This window comes from Dryobates pubescens, chromosome 14, assembly GCF_014839835.1.
Source record: "Dryobates pubescens isolate bDryPub1 chromosome 14, bDryPub1.pri, whole genome shotgun sequence".
Taxonomy (NCBI): domain Eukaryota; kingdom Metazoa; phylum Chordata; class Aves; order Piciformes; family Picidae; genus Dryobates; species Dryobates pubescens.
In genome coordinates this window covers 29,956,937-29,978,993 of record NC_071625.1, presented here as the reverse complement: position 1 = coordinate 29,978,993, position 22,057 = coordinate 29,956,937, and the positions used below count along the sequence as shown (strand labels likewise).

General features: G+C 45.7%; 1 protein-coding gene across 1 annotated transcript in view; it reads right to left on the bottom strand.

Annotated features, from left to right (window-relative positions):
- KCNB2 (potassium voltage-gated channel subfamily B member 2) overlaps positions 1–21,638 on the bottom strand; it is a 195,318-nt gene extending 173,680 nt beyond the window's left edge. Inside the window, exons 1-2 of the mRNA XM_054167415.1 lie at positions 21,372–21,638; positions 4,276–4,960 (exon numbers count right to left, since the gene is read on the bottom strand). Coding sequence (XP_054023390.1) covers positions 4,276–4,854 — 579 coding nt within the window. The 5' untranslated portion in view covers positions 4,855–4,960; positions 21,372–21,638. The remainder of the gene's footprint in view (positions 1–4,275; positions 4,961–21,371) is intronic.
- Positions 21,639–22,057: the final 419 nt, after the last annotated feature.

Here is a 22,057-nt window from a genome sequence, read left to right as displayed (position 1 = left end):
CACCAACAGAAACCTCATGAGTCTGCCATATGCCATGATAAACACCATGGTGTGTGTGGGGGGGGGGGGCTGACATAAGTAGCATGTACAAATCTCTTTGGTTTCCCAGTCATCTGGGAGCATTTTTTTGCTCTTCTGCCTCTTGCAACAAAATCAGAGACTGAAGCAGAAAAGGCAGTTTGCAGATTAACAGATAGACTTTGCTTACAGCTGAACAGAGCAGGACGGAGTCTGCTCATCCAGAAAGTGCAGCTTCAGGCACATGTGGGCTAGATAATCTTTCAAATAATGTCATCTTCACATCATTTAATTTACTAGTACAGCTCCCTGGCATCTGATTACCTCCAGCTAGCTTGCATGAGAGAAGACAATGCAGCAGCTGCTGCTTATGAAAACATGGAAAATGCAACATCTGCCTCTGGGTACCTGGTCTGTCTGCTCAGCCATGACACAGCTTAAGTGATGTCACAGATGAAAATCCAGCTTGGGAGATGCCTCTGATGTTACTGTAATGAACAAAGCATGGCCATCTGAGGCAGAAATACTGCAGCACAGAGTGCCAAGGTGTACCCAGTTGTTGCTGGTCTGCTCTCAATTTGTGTTGCTGTTGCGATACAAAACCACTCCCACACTGGAGTCACTGCATCTTTGTCAGTGGTGCAGCTTCCAAGATTTCAGCACATGATTTGCTGAGAATTAAGTGCTAATAACACACAGGTCAGCGTGAAGGATGTTTTATTCATTTGATTCCTATAGTAGTTTCAGTTCTTTTAGTAAGTTTACAGCAAGACCTGTCAGCACACCACAGCAAAGACCTCAGGCTGAAGGGGAGCCCTTGCTAAGTGAGGTATTGAGCACCTCGGGAGAGAGACAGATCAGATGGGATGACTTAGGCTGACCAAAAATGCTGAATCATGGGTTACTTGACACTTCATATAAGAAGTATAAAGGAGGTAAATAATCTTTTAATGACTGACTCAGCAGTGAGCATACACAAGCTCTGAAACCAAAATCAATTAACTACTGCCAATCTCCTGTGTCCCTTGAGACAACATCTATCGAAAATACCAAAGTATTCTCTTATCATTAAAGACATTAAAACACTTTAGTTATTAAATATGAATGACTAGGATCAAATAGAATCTCTTTGTTTTACAGTCACATTGACTGACTTTATAATATGGCACAAAAAATAACTTCACCTTAAAAGCAAAGAGTGGTAATAAGTGTCCTGGCCAGAAACAAGGGCGATATGAAGATACATATTCATTACCAGTGACCACGCTCTGTGCTCTACCACAACTTAGGTTTCAGCAGACAACCATCTTCAAAGTGCTGAGAATGACAATGCAAATTTGAATGTTCCTGGTAGTACATTCAGATAAAAGCTCACAACAGGATTCTCCCAAAAAATAAGTTGAAATCAGAGGTCAAACAGAACTTCAACCTGCAGATCAGCTAGGAAGCATCCCCTGTCCTCAATGAGCGCCATGCTCAGGGGTATACTATCTGCAGAATAAAAACCTGTGCAAATTACAATAGTACAAAAGCCACTCCTCACCCTTTAAAAAAGAAACAGTCTTAGTTCTGAAATCTTCATCTTTGGTCTGCAGCTAGATGGGAAAGAACAGAAAATATAAGATTTTGTAGGGAGAAATGATAACAAAATCAGGACAACCCAGAACATGCAAACCTAACCTGAGAAGGGACAAGAGCCAGAGGAGTGTTTTGTTCACTGAGCAGGACAAAGGATGCAAACACAACAGAAAGTGTTTCTTTCACTTGAACACTTGAATATTCTTAGTGTGAATGTCACTGGAATCAGGAACCAAACCCCTTGCTGCTGGGTTTTGCACTAACCAGCAGCCATTGCTTTACTGCAAAGCTGGCCAGGTTTGGGGAAGGCAAGCAGAAGGTTCTACCTCTTGTTTCAGGACTAATGAGGAACTTCAGTGATATTATTCAGACACTTCAAGTAAGACCTTTCCACTGAGCCTAACATAGACTGTCATAATTCCAGACCATTTGGAAGTACACCCAACTGCTTCCAGCATATCTTGTTTTACATGGAGCTCTGTTTGTTTGCCTGTCCTCCCCAAGTCTGAATGTGCTGCAACAGTTTTTGCTCTCCTTTTGCATCTCCATGAGATGCCATGGGTCTATCTGACTATTATTTTGGCTCATGAATGTATTTACAGGCTAAGGGTCACTAAAACCAGAAACTGAGTACATGTAATAAAGGTGACTTCCAGCTGCTGGAACTACAGGAAAAACATCAAATGGAAATAGTTTAGACAGAAGGCAACTGAAATAATGCAAACCACTGCACCATATACAAGCACAATGTGTTGCTCCCTATAGAAAGCAAGCATAGAGCTGTGACATTCAACCAAAACAGGAGATGAGGGAAAAGGTAAAAACCCCAAATATTTAAGCATCTTGGTAAGTGGAAGAAATAGCCACTTTCATTTGCAAAACCCAAGCAGACATCTGGTCTGAATGGCCAAAGGGAGATTTTCTCAAGAGCTCAGAGCGGGCCTGGCTCCTTTGGGTTTAGCTTGGTTTTTTGTTCTTTAATTGAAGGCAGTGCACTGTTCAGCCATCAGAGGGGTTTAGCCAGGGAAGAGCACTTGTGCATGTTAACCATCCTGTATTTCAGCATTTCTCCTCCACACAAAATAATGAAAGCAGGTCACAGGCAAAGAAGCTAAGAATCAGTATTGCAGGTTTGCCCTGTTCACCTGGCCATCTTGTGCTGACCCCTACCTAGTCTTAGGAAGCACCAATTAAGCATGTCTCAAACCTATAGGCAATTGCATTCTCCTCTGTGTTAATGAGTGCTAGCTAGTACCAGGGGATTGTGGTGTGGAACACTGCCTTGCTGAACCCTTTTTGGCACAACTTATGCCCATCTGCTTCCACTCTGCTCCTTCTCCTGGAGAGAAACATGTCCTAGAACATGTATCTCAGAAATGGAAAGCATCCATGTTGCTTTCTAAAATATTCTGAATACCTTCTTGTTTTCTTTTCTCTTTTCTTCCCTCCCCCCGCCCCCCACACCAAGCTTTTATTCCACTTCTGAGCCTCATCTTCTGGCTTAACAAATCACTTCTTTACAAAAGTAAGCCCTTGCTTAAAGAGTTAGGCAGCTCACAATGGAAAACTAAGATTAAAAGCACTCATGTACTGTTCCTCAATAGTAAGATGTTGCTCTTGGAAGAAAAAAATCTTTGCCAGGATTCTGGATTTGTCCATTCGTTCCACCATCACATTTCAGTTCTTACCTTAGTCCAACAGCATTGCATCAAAGAATGAACCAACAACAGATGGGGAAAAAAAAGCCAAAGTTTAACATGAACATCGAAACACCAAACACTTCAGCTGTGAGTAGCTCAAACTGGAGACAAACTTCCACAACTGATGTCCCATTAAACAGTACCTCACAAACAGAAGCACGAAGCTCCTCAAGAAGTAAGAAAATATTTCTTTTCAATAGCAGTACCAGCACTGTGTGTGCAGACCCACGTCCCCACCAAGGGTAAGCCTGGCCCCTGCACAGGCCAGGCTTCTGCCAGTTTGCCTGTTAAAAGACAGCAGCACTGGAACAAGGCTTCATCTGAAAGTCTCCTCATTTCTGCCTGAAGGCATAAAAACTTTACATCTCTCCATATGCACATGTTTATGTATAGAACATACACTTGTTTAGATACATATACACACATACATGCTAATATTGATATGCCTGCATTTATATATGCTATTTTTACACAAAACACTAATTCTTGAGCAGAAAAATGTAAGAGAAGATACACAGCAGTCCTTGCCCTGTGTAAAACTGTGCCAGGCAGAGGCTGTTGGCACCACTCTGCCAACCTCTCCAGCACACCACGTGAGCAAGTGCCACCCATGCAACACCAGTAGCAGGACAGGCAGCACTACTGGAAGGAATACTTCTCATCACACAGTGCTTTTCTAACAGGCCAGCAGGCAGCGTTCACTGGCTGCATTTTCATCTCAGCATTCAGTATGAACTCCACTGATGTTTCTGATCAAAGTGTAGCAGTTGCCTAAAATCAACCAAAGTCAACAAAATTCCTTCAGCTGATTTCAGTAGATTTTAGGACAGATTTGGGTGCATTCACTTCATGATGTGTTGATTTTTAGATTCCTCTTGTCTCTAAATATTTTAACCAAAGTCGTTGATTCCTGCAAGTCAGACACATGGGTCATAAAACCATTTCCTACTGCCTTTGTGTCAAGCTTACTGTCACCTACCTTTGCTGCCACGGATGAGTTGGGTTTCTCCAGCAAGTCCCAAAGCTTCTTCCTTTTCTCTGGGCAGCAGGTATTATCAAACTCCTCCCCTTCTCTCTCTCGCATTGTCTCTGCCTCTCTCCTCAGCTCCTCATTCATCTGCTCTTTCTTTTGATGGTATCGTGCCTGGCAGCAAGATTCTAAATATATCTCATCAATCCCCCAGTAATCAAGCTCCTGGCCAAAGGAAAGAGCACACATTTCTTCCATCATATGTAGTTTCCCTGTCCTGTAGAAATTCAAAATGGAAGTAAAAGCCCCTGGGTGTCGATCAAAAAAATACTCGTTTTCCTGCAGATTATAGTCATCACACACTTCCAGCAGAGACTCGTGAGTATTGCAGTCTCTGAGCTTTCCTAATCGTGTCCGTGGAAGTCTGTCCAAAGTCCTCCACAGCACTTCATGGTTGAGCCCACCAACATTTATTTTAACTCTCCGCGAGCAGGCTTTGCTCCTGATGATCTCCACTGGTTCTGGTGGCAGAGAAAGATTAGACCTTGACGACTTTTTGTTGATCCCTGGCGGAGCCTTCTCAGCCATTCTGAAAAAGAAGCAGTTGTAACACCAGAGCTGTTGAGGGACTGAGCTTGGAGACTACAGATATTTGGGCAGAGTCCTCTTCAGACAGACAGCTCCATTCCTGAAGCTAAAAAAGACAGACAGACAGACACAAAATTAGAATACTGCAACATACAATATATTCATTCCCCAATCTCTCTCCTTCCACTCTTTCATATGCAGATGAAAATTTAATGATGGCAATTTTCTCTCTCTACAGTGAGACTCTTTTGTGGTAGCATCCAAACCCAGTGGAACAACCAGGACAGCAAAGAGCACTATGTTTCAGCAAAGGAAAAATCCGCTGGAATTTCTGCTTTCATGAAAATCAGCTGTGAGAGTTTGCAAAAGGATGTGGGGGTTTGTGGTTTGTTTTTACATCAGTTTCTGATGCAGTGAGGCTGGCTTCACCTGATTGCTCCTTTGGTTTGTGAGGAGTGCTAATGCAAAAAAAACAGGGACATCTGTACAGGAAAAGCAAGACAGCAGCCAGCTTCCCTTCTGCTGGAAAAGTTCAAGTTTAGGAGACACTGAAACTGAATACAGCAATGAGAGCATATCAAAATCTGTGAAACCATACAAGGCCTCCCTCCCTCTCCCAGCTCAGCTTTGTGTTGGTTTTCTTTCACGGTCAAAGGTTACCAAACAACTCAGTCACATTTTCAAGTCAAATTTTCTAGCACCAACTGACCAGCAATACATGATAGATAGACAAGGACTGAGCACAGCATTCCATGGCTCATCAGGAAGGTTCTTCCCCACCCTACTTGTTCACCCATGAAGTTACTACAGGGTTATGACTGCGTGACAGCAACCAGCAATCTTAGTTCTAATAATCCACAAGTGTATCCTCATTCTCTGGGCCTAGAGTTTTGGGGAACTATGAAGCACAGCTGTTTATCACCAAAATTGGAGTATCAGGATCAAACAAGAAGGAAACCATCACTACTATGGTCCATTATCTGCCAGAGTGCTTCAGTTAATAACCTAACAATGGTATCATGGCCCAGACAGAAACTCTGTTCAGTGCCTCTCACTACAAGACAGACATTGAGCTGCTGGAGTGGGTCCGGAGAAGGGCAAGGAGGCTGGGCAAGGAGGCTGGTGAAGGGTCTGGAGAACAGGGCTGGTGAAAAAGAACTGAGGGAACTGGGGCTGCAGCCTGAAGAAGATGAAGCTGCAGGGAGACCTCATTGCTCTCTACAACTCCCTGAAAGAAGGATGGAGTGAGGTGGGGGTTGGTCTCTTCTCACTAGTGTCAGGCAACGGTCTGAAATTGTGCCAGGGGAGGTTTAGCTTGGATATTAGGGAAAAATAATATTTACTGAAAGGGTAGGTCAGGCATTGGAAGAGGCTGCCCAGGGAGGTGGTAGAGTCACCATCCCTGGAGGTGTGCAAGAAATGTGGATGCGGTGCTCTGGGACATGGTGTAATGGCCACGGTGGTGTTAGGCTGATGGTTGGCCATGATCTTAGAGGCCTTTTCCAACCAAAACAATTCTGTGATTATATATTAAGAATGCCTAGGCAAGCTTCTCTTCTGGAGTACAGAAATCCTCCTTAGTAATTTCCCTGAGTTGACATCTCCTTATCTCCTCCTCTCATTCTCTGAAAATCAAATATTCAACAATGTGGCCTCTTTCTTTCTTTTATTTATTTATTTTTAAGTGAAGTAACTCCAGCTTCAAAACAGCACTTGATGTGGACATGAATTTGATCCCCTTTGCAGAGTTAGGCATGAAGGTTTTGACAGGAGGGATTATTACCTATAAATACTTTGGGGTAAATGCCAGAGAGGGAGAAGAACTATTTGTATAAAAGGACCATGAGGGCACAAGGACAAAGGGGTACGAACTCAGGAGGGAAAAAAGGTGGCAATTGAAAGGGTATTGGGAGGTCACAAAGACCAGCTCCTCACCAGAGCAGTGAGGATATAGAATAATTCTTCACTGCAAGTGTCAGGAAAAACAACTAATAAATTCAGCATGTCATGGGGCATGCCTATGACAGTCCTGACTATGTCACCCAGAGAAAGCTCCTAGACGTCGTCCTGTCTCAGCTTTCAGAAGTCTGTCCACGGACAGATCAAGCAATGATGCAGCTCATCCACATGTGACACAGGCATTGACAGATGTCCATGTGAAATACCACAGAACAGGAAAATTACCCATCACAGTAATATTTAGCCTTCTAGTCCGTCTCTTCCCATCCAGTCTCCACTACTACACTGTGAAGCTCCCTCCCTGATCTTCCACTGCAAGCCAGAGCACCTCTGTGCCTGTTTATGTAAGGGATTAAGCCTGGAACATGTAACTTCATTCATGGAAAAGATAATCAGATTACTTCATTGCAGAGAAAAATGTCGTATCAAATTCCAAGCCCTGACATCAGGAGGTTTACACAGTAAATATCCCTTCCTGCCATGTTTGGTTTGTATTTTGCTTTTCTTCTTTAGGCACTTTTTTTCTCTACTTTTACCTTCCTCCTTATCACCTGAGATACAAGGGGATGATGGGACTTCTGAGAAGGGAAGGACTCAGGTCTTCACAAGCCACTCCTAGTGGTCTGCAATAGATTTCTGGTTTCTGACACAGAGACGACCGCACAAACAGCCAGCAGTCATCAGAGGCTATTTCTCCACAAAGGAACTTTTTTGGATAAAATCCTCTTAGATTTTAATGCACAGTGATGTTTCTCCTTTAGAGGATGTCTTACATAACAGAGCAAGAATGCAAGAAATTCATAGGGAGGTTCTATCATTCTCCATGAAACCAGTGGAGCCTCCAGGCTTCCTCCAGAGCTCGACTAGTTTATTCACTATTCAGTCTGAGGGATTCTTTTTTTGCATTAATGTGTGCACTCTAATATTAGCAATACCGTAAAAAAAAGCAGCTGATCCGACTAAGCCATGCCCTCATGCTTGTTTGCTTACAAAAACTAAACACATGCAAGGTAATGCAAAACTAAATGCATGCAAGTTTTAGCTTTTCTGCAGTGTAGCTACCACGCAGATTTGTTAAACAGTGTAAACTATAGTGTCACCAAGACTGGTCTGAAGTCCATAAAACATTTTCCAGATGGTGGCTATAATCATTGGCTGTATCTTCCTACTCAAGCAAATGTAATTTTTCTGAAAAGCTTTACAGACTTTGGTTGACTGTGGTCATACTGAAGTAGGGAGTGGAGCACCATGAAGTTTAGCATTGAGAAGACTGGATCCAAGGTGCTATGTAGGGACACACGTACAAGCATATCACATGAACCAGCCTTCACATGCAGCACTCTGAAAAGATCAACACTAAAAAGCAAAAGAGGAGTCTTGAAACCTGAGGGCTAGTTTTGCCCTTTTTCAGAGCTCTTTTCATTCAAAAGTGGTGGACTGTAAGTAGTGTTGACAAGTGTTCACTACGGTGCACAAGTAGTGGACTACATAACCAAAAAAAGAACAACCAACCAAACCCTTTGCTTTGTAAGTGCCTTTCTTCAAGCCTTTCTGATAAGAAATGTTAAAACTTTCTTCCTATGCAGCTTTTCCCCAAGCCTGAACTACAGAGGCTGTATTTACAGAATCACAGAATGCCTCAGGTTGGAAGGGACCCAAAGGTCATCTTGTCCACCTGCCCTGCAGTCAGCAGGGACACCTCCAACTAGAGCAGGGTGCTCAGGGCCCCATCAGGTTTGACCTTGAATGTCTCCAGAGATGGGGCCTCTACCACATCCCTGAGCAACCTGTTCCATTATTTCACTACCCTCACAGTAAAGAGCTTCCTCCTTATGTCCAACCTAACTGTCCCCTGCTGCAGTTTCAAACTACTGCCCCTCATCCAATACTACATGACCTTCTAAACAGTCCCCCCCAGCCTTCCCATACATCCCCTTCAGGTACTGAAATGCAGCTCTAAGGTCTCCCTGCAGCCTTCTCTTCTCCAGGCTGTACAGCCCCAACTCTCTCATCCTGTCCTCATAGGAGAGATGCTCCAGCCCTCTGATCATCTTTGCAGCCTCCTCTGGACCTGTGTTGGCTGCCTCAGAGCTGGACGCAGTACTCCAGGTGTGGAGCGTGCTATAATTGTGCCTGTAACAAAGACATAGCCAATGGCCTCTACTTCTAACTCTGGAATCCACACTGGCAATTTGGCACAAAGTCACCACATCTTTCATGACAACAAAACTACGCAAGCGAGGTTACTTTCACAAGTTACTGCATAACCTCTCTGGCTTTTAGCTACTGCAGCTAACTCTCCAAACACTGCAATTTTTGTCCTGAAAAGGCTAAAAATATTTTTCAGCTGCCTTAACCCTTGGCTATGTGCATCTCCACTGTGCACTTGGAACACCACAGCTTGGTGTTGCATGTGCATCTCCACTGTGCACTTGGAACACCACAGCTCGGTGTTGCATGTGCATCTCCACTGTGCACTTGGAACACCACAGCCAGTGCACAATGCCACTGCCCCTCAGCAGGAAGACTGAGGCATTCTGTGCTCACCAGCATCACCACCAGCACTGACCACTGGGACGTAAAAGCATCTCCAGATAACCCTCATCTTCTCTCCCTGCAATAATAAAATGACTTTGTAGGAAAATACCTTTAAAATTGAATAAAACTCTCCCAAAATCCAACCAAATTATTTTCATTAAATACAAGTTGAAACTGCAACCCAAGGAAGCTCAAAAAGATAGGGAAGGCCTGAATGAAGCCTAAGTGTCTTCACCCACACCATTATGTGTCCAGCTTTTAATGGCGTGGTTCCCCCACACCCATCCTTTCTTCTCAGTGGAATGGGCAATTATTTACCACTTCCTTTCATCTTTCTCATTCAGTATTGCCCTCTGATGTTATTTAGCCTGTCCTATTGCAAACCCAGCACTACATGTGAAGCGAAGGAGTTCTCTCAGGGAGCTATCACTACCCAACCCAATTGCTGCCAGGATATCCCAGATGCTCCATTCTCAACACCATGAGAATCTTCCCTCTAATTCTTATCCACAAGCACTCAACCCAATCGTCCCTGATCTCCAGCTCAATGGCATCTAGTGCCTCCCTGATGTACAGGGCCACCCCTCCACCCCTTCTTCCTTGCCTGTCTCTCCTGAAGAGCCTGTAGCCATTGATTGCAGCGCTCCAGTCATGTGAGTCTTCCCACCACATCTCACCAACTTTGTTGCCCTTCTCTGGACACGCTCCAGCAAGTCAACATCCTTCCTAAACTGAGGGGCCCAGAACTGGACACAGGACTCAGAGTACAGGGGGAGAATCATGGTTGGGTTAGTTGATAGGTTGGGCGCAATGATCTTGAAGGTCTCTTCCAACCTGGTCTATTCTAGTCTATTCTAGTCTAGTCTAGTCTAGTCTAGTCTATCAGAAGGCCACTATTGCCGTTTCCTTATAACAAATAAATTAAGGTCATAGGGCCTGAAGTATACAATAATTTGGGCTGCTCAGATTGAGCTACCTGCATTTTACCAAGTCCTTGGTGCTTCTGTCACAGCCAAGGAACATTCCTACCTGAGCTGATCAAACCCTCAGGCAGAGGATCTCAATTGCCTGTGCCTTCACATTGCTGGAGCTCACCTGGCATGGAACAGTTGGGACTCTCCCAAATCATTTTCAGGGATGGCTGGAGAGTCAGTATGCTTCATGGTCTGCTCCTAATAAATGGTTTGTCCACAGCCATCTTCTTTGGAGCTAAGGAGAGTTTAACCACACACATAGAGGTCACCATGCCAGCTGGCCCAGGCAATACCAGCCCCTTCCATGGACTGCATGTGCAAGATGTCTTTCCAAACAGATCCACACCTGAGCTACTTTTGAATATCTTAGTCATAAACTTCCCTCCCAATCTTTGCCATATAAATTGTGTCAAAGAAGGTGAAGAGGCTGCACAATATCATCATGCTTCACTGCTGGAGCACATCCTCTGTGTGCATCTGAAGAACTGTGAAGGAAAAAAATGTGGTACACAAGAAAAGGCTGCACAGCAAGGCCTGCAGGAAAGGGATTACATTTTGCTTTGTGCTGACTTTTAAGAGACAAACTTACACCATTTCTGTCAGACATCCTTGCATCAAAACTTGTCAAGTTGTTTGCAAGGAAAGATTGTATTAATTCACTTTCTTCCCTTAGAAACAAATGGAGTAAGATTTCAGAATTTGTTGAAAGCCTGTCTTCAACATTCTTAAACAAAAGTGGTTCTGGTTCTAATTATTTTGGTTTTAGATAAGGGTAAGAAGGCTTTGGATCAAAATGAGATGTTTTAAAGTTATTAAACAAAATAACTTGGGTGATCCCAGGCGACACATTAGGTTCCAGATCTTGAAAATCTATGATCAATGGTTTTCCTTTTTTTCCAGGCAAAAAACATTTGCTGAAATCCAGGAAAATCTGGGGACACAACTAAATCAACCTGTCTGCTGACTCCCTGTTCTCATCGTCTTGAGCACAGAAGCGTCTTTTAGATGGATGAGTTGAACTTCACCAAGGAGCAGCAGACTCGGAGGCTTTTATATATTCCCTAAGAGCCCTGGATAAGAAAAGCCAGACAGAAATAGGTAAGGAGACAGAAGACAGAAAACAGAAAAAGAGGGTGACTGTAACTGATAAAACACTTGAAAATCTCAAAGTCACACAAGCTTGGCAGTTTTGACCTAGCTGAGCTTTCCAACTACCCCCATGGCACTTTCAATTACTTACAGGAACCCTTACTCAAGGTAAAAGCCTTGTGGATGGGTCCTAGACTCCACTAGAGCTGGACAATTTTATACCAAGGAGTCAAATGCTCTCGACAGTGTTGGGTGTAATTTTACTTCAAGGCTTATATGGAATTTTGGATTTAAGAGACCTTTTTGAACTGGACCTCATCATAACTCTAGAGCTGGGAGCTGGGTTTGGTGACCTGACTGCACTGAGGTCTCAAGGCAGCAACGAACACGGCTTGGCAGCTTGATCTGTGCCGATTCTAGATCACCACCAGCCTTTATTCCAGACCAGCTCTAGTTCTCTCTCTTTACTTATTATCTGCTCTTGGTACTTGTGTTGATTGTGGCTATATAATCCTTACAGAAGAATCCTGAGGCCTTCTTGCTCCATCTACAAAACCAGTTGCATTTCCATTGCAGCCCAGACTGGAGCATCTCTTCCTTAGGATGTAATTGTCTGCACTTGACTGTTTGTGTGTGGGGCTGAACTTCTGCTTGGGCCAAAGATAGTGTCTTCAATTGCATATTTAGCCTTTCCTGAACACTTCAGAGGGCTAAGCTGCTACAGAGAAGTACAAGGTCAAATGACAGATCATTTTCTTTAATTTCAAACGACCAGATATTACAGAAACATGAGTAAGATCCTCATTTGAGAGCTATATCAGACTTATTTACTAGCACTCTGTATCCAGTTTTGACTGCTGCTTCCATACAACTCTTTGAGAATGTACAGCTATTACATACACATCATACAGCAACAATAGTAAATGCATTAACATGAATGAATTGGAGCTTTGAATTGCAATTTATTCATCTTACTTTTTGTTGTTTTGTGGGGTTTTTCCCTCCTAATTGCATTGCAGTGCATTAAGATGATGGAAGAGATTGTCAACACATCATTTGTTCTTTGAGGAAGCACCACTGTAAGTGAGTGTCCTACAGTAATTAGTTTGAGGTCTATTCTAAACATGCTATCTTCTACGGCCCTTCAATTTTCCTGTGCTCCCTACCAATAATGCTGCTGCCAGCTAGCTGAAAGCACTGAAGAACTTTACAGATGTCTTTTTGTTCTCCTGAAGAAAAGCTTGTACAGTGTAGTACTGAATGATGATTCCCTGTTTTCAGGCAGGGAAATACCACACAATATATAATATTACGTTATATACATAGAAAATTATGTCTGGAGCAATGAAGCACATTGAGAAGGGTCGTATTTTATCCCTTCCTGAATGAAACTACATCCAGAACTCTGGCCATGGCACTTTGTCCAGAATCCTAGCAAAATAATTGAATTTTCTAATAAAGGAGAAACATGCAATGCCACTGTCCTAGACCTACAATTAAGGAAAGCATGGCTGTGTTCTTAAGTGACTTTTGTGGAAATGAAAACATCTGGGTTCAACTGTTCCCCTCTGTTGAGGATTTCATTTTGAACCATCCCTAACTGGACCATTCCCTGCTTCAGTCCTGGACCTACCTAGATAGCAGATAGGAAGAGACATGGCCAAGGATTTCAGTTTCAGTTGGGCAGATTGACCAAGGGATGTCTGTCCTCAACCCAGTGACCTTACCCAGCAGGAGTACGGTCTGCATTCCTATCTCCAGTGCAGAAGCACTGAAGCTGGAAGGAAGGAAAGAATCAAAGCCTGGATGTTGGGGTGACAATTCTGACAAGTGACAGAAAAATGACAAGCACCTTTGTACGTTGCTGGAAATGCTCTCCAGGTCATAGTATCAGCAAGTCTTCAAAAAAATATTTTCTCATTAAAAATTAAGACAAATTTCAGTCTCGGCTTGATTATAGAGAATCAACATTTTGATGCCTCAACCCATGGAATGCCTTGAAAAAACACCCCAAACTGCCACCAAACATTGTTCCTCTTGTTTAGCCCATCTGAGAGAAGCAGTCCCTCAGGAAGCAGAAAGCTGATTCCCAACCTTATCTGAAGTGGTTTGGCTCCACATGCTGAATGAAGCACAGCTAGTTTGGGGAAGGTGTATGGGATAGCTGTTCTCAGGAACTCCAGTTTAACAGTGGAAAAGAAGCTATGCTTCATTACAACACTGTCTTTTAGTCCTACCATGAGAGGAGACAGCCTAAGTTTTGGAAGGCAGAATGACAAGCCTAAAGGCAGCTGATACCAGGAGAGCTGATATTTTTGACCTTCAGATTGACCTGACAATAGAAAAAAGTGAGGACTCAACCCCATGCTACTCTTGCTCTAATTCTGAAATCAAAATAGGCTAAAAGGAGAATTCTTATAAAATTGTCACTGTTAATTAATTTATTTACCTCTATCAAGACAAAATGTGTTTTTAAAAGCCACAGCATCCTCTTAAAAAATGTGCTTCATCAGAGCCATTAGTTCAGGGTTTCTAATATTAAACATGCAAGATGCAAGTAGGAAGAAGGGTACGAGAACCTTCAAGGCAAGATCAGCACCACACTTCATAGTCAGAAAGAAGCTATCCCATCCAGGCCCAGTGCACCAGCACGATCAAAAGGGATGTAACTCACTGACACAATATTCTAAGCACAGAAATCTCCTCGTAGAAGAGGCATGTAAAACACAGTCCTTTAGAAGAACAGAGCAAGATCCATTCTTTTCAAAATATACCTTGAGGTGGTGGCAAGAACCCACTGATGCAATTGCCAGGGGTCACACTCATCCCTGGTGAGTCAAACTTGTGCACTACATTTTGTAGGCTGCTGCTGCTACCAATAATCTCCAGGGGATGCCCCAGACCACCCTCCCTTTTCCTACTGGGCAAGGGGGGATCCTGCCCTTGAAAGGCAGCTAGATTGAGTCTGTAACTAATAGGCATGAGCACTCCCTCTGTCAGGGAAATTCTGGGTTACAAGAGGTGAACTATTTGTTTGGATCTTATTAATCTAAGAAGCATCTTAAAGAGTGTTCTTTTCTCAGTGAGCACCCTAACCACAAGACTACTGAACAAAAGTCAGACATTTTTTGCCTCTATTAGGTGACCTAGAAACATGCTGATAGTAGCCAAATATTCTCACCCTGTCTATAGTTAAAAGGTAGCAAAAGATACCCGGCACTGCCAGTGCTACTTGAATGGCATACCCAAGCAGGGACTCGGGTGACTATCAGCAACCAGGCTAGTCCTGAACATAAATTCAAGCACAAAGCCAACCCAGTTAAGAATTTTGCTCTACCTCAGCAATAATGAAGAAAGCACGAGATGAAAATATTCTAGAGGGCACTTCTAGATGGCACTACTGTCATGACAGATAGGCTCTGTGTGCCATTAAACTTAGCAACTGCCGGATGAGCACGCACAATAGTGTCAGTCATAGCTTTGTGATTTCAAGGCTAATTAGGCCTGTTCACTGTTTTGAGGCTGCTTAAATACATTAGTGGGATTCTTTTAGCTGCTGCAGCCTGCCAGCACTTTCTGCTCAAACCATCTCGGGGTCTTTCTGGTATCTGCAAATTTACACTGAACGTACGGCCATAAATGCTAGTCGGAATTTCCAGTCAGCGGAGATTACATCCAGCTGAAATGAGATCATCAACCTTGTAGGTAAACCAAAGCCTCACACTTTAAGAGAGCAGAAGACACAATGAAAAACTCTGTCAGAAGCAGCTTTATGGCCTCATGGAGTTGTGGAGTTTGGTTGTAGTCTCTTCCTCTTTTTATTTTTTTTTTAATACAGATAACTTTCTAAATGAGGTACCATGAAAAACTGTTTTATGAACTGCCTCTTAATCCTTTGAGGCAAATTGATTCTGTATTTGGACTGCCATAATTGATTTCTGTTTCTTAACTTGTTAGGCAGTTAGAGGGGGAAGATCACCTCCAGTGTCATCAAAGAAGATTACGTGTGAAAGCTTTATTCAGCTAACTGCTAGCACAGCTCTGCATTCATTTCCTCCTTACACCGTTTTACCCAATTGCCTGGTGTTTATTCTCTAACAAGCCAACACCCGAATGTGATGGCAGGATTCCCTACAACAGCAAGCATGGCTTCCCAGGGAGAAGCACTGACCATCAAAGAGGCTTCTCCTGTGCCACATGCCAGCACTGAAGGGAGATGCTCAGCCCCATCGTCTAGACTCAGGCTGTATCTGCCCTTTCTGTGATGCCCCTGCCATGCTGTTAATGTCAGGTAAGCTGGTAGAGTGCCACTGGGTTGCAAAGACTCCAACTGCTGCTTACAAGAGCCTACTCCTAATTACTCAAAGCTGCATTGTGCCAGAATGACATATAGTACTTATTGTTATGGAATTGGTTTCATTTATAAACTATATGGCAAATGCAAATATTAATACAAATATTAACTTTGTATTAATGTTTTAAATTTGCCAAAACGCATTGTAAACCCACCAGACACCTTTAAATGGGAGCGATGTACAGTCCGGATATTTGCAGTGGGAATGTACAGTATCCAGGCAAATACAACACTTGGAACAAGTTAAGCAAACCGGAAGGAAAAACAGAGAGACTCCCCGGGAGTGAAATGGCACTCGGGCACACGGGGGGAGACCCGACCAGAACCGTTAAGCCAAAGAGGCAATGAATGACTCGCTCACAGGTGGCTCCAGCCAAGCGGGAGCGCTGCCGCGGGGCACCGGCGCCGGCGCGGCTTTGGGGCGCCCTGGTGCGGCGCTGCAGGGCTGGCTGCCGGCAGGAAGGCCCCGAGGTCCCGGGGCTGCTCTGGCTCCAGCAGATGGCAGGCTGCACAACGCTATCACCGAGGGCACCTGGCTCTCCCGGGGAAACCGACAGGGCAAAATTCGAGTTGCAAGGGGAAGCAGGCTTGGCTCTGGCTCCTAAGCTCCTGGCTCCCCTCGCCTGCAGAGGGTAGGCTCGTGGATTTTATCCCGGGCTCTGGAACAGGCAACTGCAGGAGACAACTCGAGGCAACTTCCAGCCAGATAGGTCCAAGCAGGTTCCAGCAAGGTAAGGCAAAGGTGACTAGAAATTGGCCTGTGTATGTATCTTGCTCAAGATCCGGTTGGGCCAAAAGGGCTACTGAAGCCAGCACACAGTTGCCCGATGAGAAGGGGCTCTGCCAGGCTGTGGCCATAAAAGGCACAAGCATAGCCCTGGCCAGGCAGGAGCCATGGCCAGCACATGTGCCCCTACCCCAGAACTATACTTGTTTACCAGACATGCATGGTCCTGGCACCTTTGTTGCTTTTCCCACGTCACCCTGACCTTCTGCAGGAAGGAGGGGGAGAGTGGGACCATGTCTAGACACATCAGGGGCTGTCTGGGTTTGTGCTGGGGCTTGCTTGGCCCTACCATGACGCTTGTTAGTTAATAGTTGGTTCTGACTCTTGCTGCTGCCAGCGCTGCTGCTACTGACCACTCTTTATCGTCATCCTATAGGAATAGTGTCACATGGAAGCCAGACACCTAGGTCACAGCTGACCTACTGTTATGGCTAAATATAGCCTGTGTTAGAAACCAATACATTAAAACCCCCCACCAATTTCAGTGGCCTAAGACTTTTCCATTACTGTTTCCATATTGTCATAAAATCATAGTATGAAGTTTGGGTTGGAAGGGACATTGAAGATTCATAGATTCATAGAATGGTTTAGGTTGGAAGGGACCTCAGAGATCATCTAGTTCCAAACCCCCAGCCCTGCCAGTCCCCAGCGGGGACACCTTCCACTACATCAAGTTGCTTGAGGCCTCATCTGGCCTGGTATTGAACACCTCCAGGGAGGGGACAACCCCCCTGGGCAACCTGTTCCAGTGTCTCACCACCTTCACTGTTAAGCATTTCTTCCTAATATCCCATCTAAATCTTCCAGCTTAAATCCATTCTCCCCTCATCCTATCATTACAAGCCCTTGTTGAAAGTCCCTTCCTGGCCTGCTTGCAGGCCCCTTCAGGTACTGGAAGGCAGCTCTAAGGTCTCCCTGGAATCTTCTCTTCTCCAGGCTGAACAACACTAACTCTGGCAACCTATCCCCACAGGGGAGGTGGTCCAGCCCTCTGTTCATCTTTGTGGCCTCCTCTGGACCCGTTCCAGCATTTCAATGTCCTTCTTATGCTGGAGGCCCCAGAACTGGACACAGTGCTTCAGGTGGGGGCTCACAAGAGCAAGGCACAGGGGCAGAATCACCTCCCTTGTCCTGCTGGTCACACTGCTTTTGATGCAGCCCAGCACACAGCTGCCTTCTGGGCTGCAAGCACACATTGCCAGCTCATGCTGTGTTTTTCATCAACTGATGCCCCCAAGTCCATCTCCTTAAGACCCCTCTGATGCCACCATATTGCTCATGCAGTCTCACCATCATCCACAAACAACTAAGTTCAAAATAATATTCCTTATTTGCTGATTATGCCCTTAACATCATCATAGTTTTACACCAGAGAAAAAAAATAGTAGCTCCTCAGTTAAAAAACTCCTCAGCTCACCCCAGCCCCTTTGAGAAAGAGAGTTATTGCACAGGAAACAAGGGAAGCTTCAAGAGGATGTCAAACTGCAGCTTGCTCTGATGCTTCTGCATGTGCTGTAATGAGCACTGTGAAGGACAAAAAAAGAGACCGGAATAGCCTTTGCTATAGGTCTTCCAGCTTTAATAGGGAATACAGATAGCTCTAAGCTGAATAGATTATTCAGCTGAATATGCATCTTGATAGATGCATATTATATCTAAGGCTTTTATGGTATTTAGTGATCTGGGAAGCTATATTGGGACTCTTTATACCTAGATCTAACCAAGTTAAGATACTTCCCAGTTATATTCAATAAAAAATTGGGAGTTGTTCAGATTCTCTGCTCACTTGTTATATTTAATCCTACAACTCAATATATGTGTGCCTTATACTTAGATTGAATTGGAGCATCACTAAGGAATCTATTTATTACAGCATGCAATAGATATCTAAAATTGCATGCTGCTCAAGAAAAAAAATTAAAATATTGAAATTCATTAAGTTCTTCTAATATAACCAGAGAATTCTAGATAAGCACAGGAAGCTATGATATTGCAGACACCTCCATTTACAGATTCCACAGAACGTCTTAGAGATCTCTGCGCTTGCAAGTTGGAAAATTTATTATGGTTTACAGTTAAAATTATCATTAGGAAGTAGGCACTCCTTTCGACCTGCCAAAATGCAAGTTAGAACAACCTGTCCCAAAATATTTATTATAAAACCCAATTCAATAGCCAGTGCCTCACTAGTGACTTTATGAGAAACAATAAAAATCAACTTTCTCCTAAGGTGTTCATAGCCTGAGGAGAGCAGAAACAGCACAACTCAGCAAAGTAAATAACCGTCTGCTTTTAATTCCAAGTTTGTATTTTCAGAAACCTGTTGTGCAAAAATCTTTGCTTCTGAAAATAGAAACAAATCCTACAGTAATATTACAGAAAAAGGTGAAGGTCCCTTCTGAGGCCATCATCATGGGTAAGAGCTGCGAGTACACTGTTGCTGGGTCAGAAGAAATTATGCAATAACGTGATGAGTTAATAGACATTATTATGGAAACTGTCCCCAGAACTCATTTTTATAATGCTTGCATGTCTGCTTTGAGGAAGCTGAAGTGAACTGGCTGGCAACTTCAAGAGCTTCCCTTTCTGGCTCCCAGCTTTCTCTCCCGGGTTATGCCTGTTGGGAGCAGCTGGTCTTGTACTCCGAAGAGCAGACACCTTCAAAGGGGTCTGCAGCAGGATTCCCACACACAGCAGCACCGTGCTCCCAGCCACTGCCCCCTTCTCCATATACCTCATCTCACATTCACTAAGCCTTCTTTTCCCTATACCATGCAGAGCTGAGACCAGAGAGTCCCTCCCCAACCTGCTGTTTATGTAAGAACAACACAGTGAGTAAAAGGCTGACTGAAATGTCCTCCATCAGGTAGCTTTAAATATAGTAGCACCATGAAAATTATCTTCTTACCTGCCTGTGAAATGACATGCAGATCAAAGAAGTCCCATAAGACCAAGATTTTCATCTAAAAGTCACAATAGCTAGCTGTTTGGCAAAATCCCAGATGCTGGCAAGAAAGCAATTACAAATCTCAACTCCTCGCCTAGCCTCGAATTGCAAGCCAGAATTTGCCAATTAACTTGCACTTAGAAAAAAAGGCTGAGCATGAATAAATAAATACGTGTGAGATGGCATCATTACAGCAACGGGACGTTTCAAAAGGCCAAAGCCAAGGGAAATGTGCTCAGGCTGAAGCATACTGCTCCAAACGGCACTTCTCATTTCCAGCTGAACGTGTTTGCACTCCTTCTATCTGCCTCTGCCTGAATGAGGCCAACCTGCTGAGCCCTGGTGACAGCGTCCAGCTGAGAAAGGAGGAGGCAAGAACAATTCGAATTTGGTTGTGAGAGCTGCCCCTGGAAGTTATTGTTTAAAAAAAAACCAAGAAGAGAGGAGAAGGCAGCTGCGAGCTCCGGTGAAGCTGAGGCAAGAGACGGTTTATCGGTTGTTTGAACGGAAAAGACGGCAGCGTTGAGAAACAGCAACAAACTTTTGTGTGCTGCACTTCATCTCTCGGGGAAGGATTTCCAGAGCCGTGCTGACACATCTCAGGTGATCACACAGCACGCAAGTCGCACAAGCAGCACGTACTGACTGACCTGGCTCCCCTGACAGTTGATAGTAAGACTCCCCAGGCTTGGCAGAATGTTTGCTTTCTCAGAACTTGCCCAGCCTCCGAGGTTCGCTGCTAGCTCCGCACTAACTTAGGTGAGAGATGCTAGCTGAGCAAACTTGAACTCCAAGTGGTTTTAAAGCAAAACCTCACCAGACAGGCTTTCCCTGCTCCCAAGCCTGTGCAGCCCAGCTGCTATCCTTCCTCTTCTAAACCAGTCCTGGCACCTACAGGATGGGCTCACTGAAATCCGTTGCTTAAGTGCCCTTGTAATAGCATGGACTCCATGACTCTATTTGCTGAGGAATCTTGCCTCCACCTGATGCTACTGCTACTTCCCTCTTAACAAAAACATTTTTAAAGTGACATTTTTTGGCAGCAATGCTAGAGAAGGTCTCATCTGCAATGAACTGAATGTCCAAGAAACTGCAAACACACTTATTTATATCTTGACCATTACATAATTTGAGTTGAAGTCCAAAACCTCCTGAAGATACGTACAGTACATACACTGAGCAGAAACCAAGATCTGCCTTCAGCTGGGCAGTGAATTTCTGATGTAAGAAACACACGGAGTGGTTTGCAGGAGCCATGCCGTGAACACGTCTGTTTGCAAAGACACTAGGGTTTTAACGTAGGGGCTGACAGCATGTCGGCATCTCCACAGAGCATGAACGGCAGTGTCTGTTAGACTAGCACAGGCTGCTTTGGCACAGAGGCTTTGCCATCCCGCGGGCACACGGGTGATCCCAGCCACCGCTATCTGTCGGGAATGCTGGTTCTGTATCACCAGCCTCCCATAGGCGCTGCTGGAGCATCAGAGCCGCGACTGGCGCTTTCAGCTCAACCACGGCAGGAACAGAATACTATGACATGCCATCCCCCTTCCCCCTTAGCAGCGCTGAAGGAACGCAAATACAAGGCACTGTTTCCAGCGCTCCAGCCCGAGGGCTGCCTTGTTCTCCACACACGGCTGCCATCAGCGGGGAGAGCAGCGCGGAGCCGTCCCGCCTCTCCCGGGGGCTCCCCAGCCCGGGACCGCCGATGCGCAGATGAGCGGAATTACCCGCTGCCTCCCGGAGCTCCCCGCAGCCCCTCGGAGCAGCCGGCAGCTCTCGCCTTCCTCGCAGCTCGCCCGGCGCCGGAGGCGACCGGCTGGGGCTGTAATCCGCGATGAAGCCCGGCCGCGGTGCCCGCCCGCTTACCTGGCTGGGCGGGCAGCCCCGGCACGGCCGGGGGCCGCGGGAGGGATTCCCCGGCGCTGGCAGCGGCCGCTCGGGCTTCCCCGGGCACTGCGCGGCCGCCGGAGCCACGGCGAGACGTTTGTTTTGGTCCCTCCTTCCCGGGGAGGGCTTGGCTCTACATTCCCGGCTCCACATTAACGCCCCCCCAAGCACGGAGCGGACCGGGCAGGGAGAGCGGCGGCAGAGCCATCGCTCCTGCCCCCGGAGATGCAAAAGCCGCCGGAGCAGCAGCGCGGCGGACGGCTACGGGGAGGGGGGGGAAGGGGGGCGGATAAAGGCCGACCCCGCGCTGCCCTCGCCCCGCGCTAATCCCCGGCCGCGCACGGTGTCTGCGGCTGTGCGCGGGGGGGCCCGGCCGCTGCCGCCCGGGGATGCGGGAATCCCGGCCCCCCCGCGCCCCGCCGCCCCGCGCACGGCTGCGCGCACCCCGCCCGTGCGCGCTCCTCGCTCCTGGGCACGGGCAGCGGCAGCGCGCACACTCTACCCAAGCCCGCCTCCCCCCAGCACTCCTGCACTAACGCCCCAGGCGGGGGCTGTGCACCCCCGTCACACACACCCCGACCCCAGGCGGGGGCTGTGCTCCCCCGTCACACACACCCCGACCCCAGGCGGGGGCTGTGCTCCCCCGTCACTCACACACCGACCCC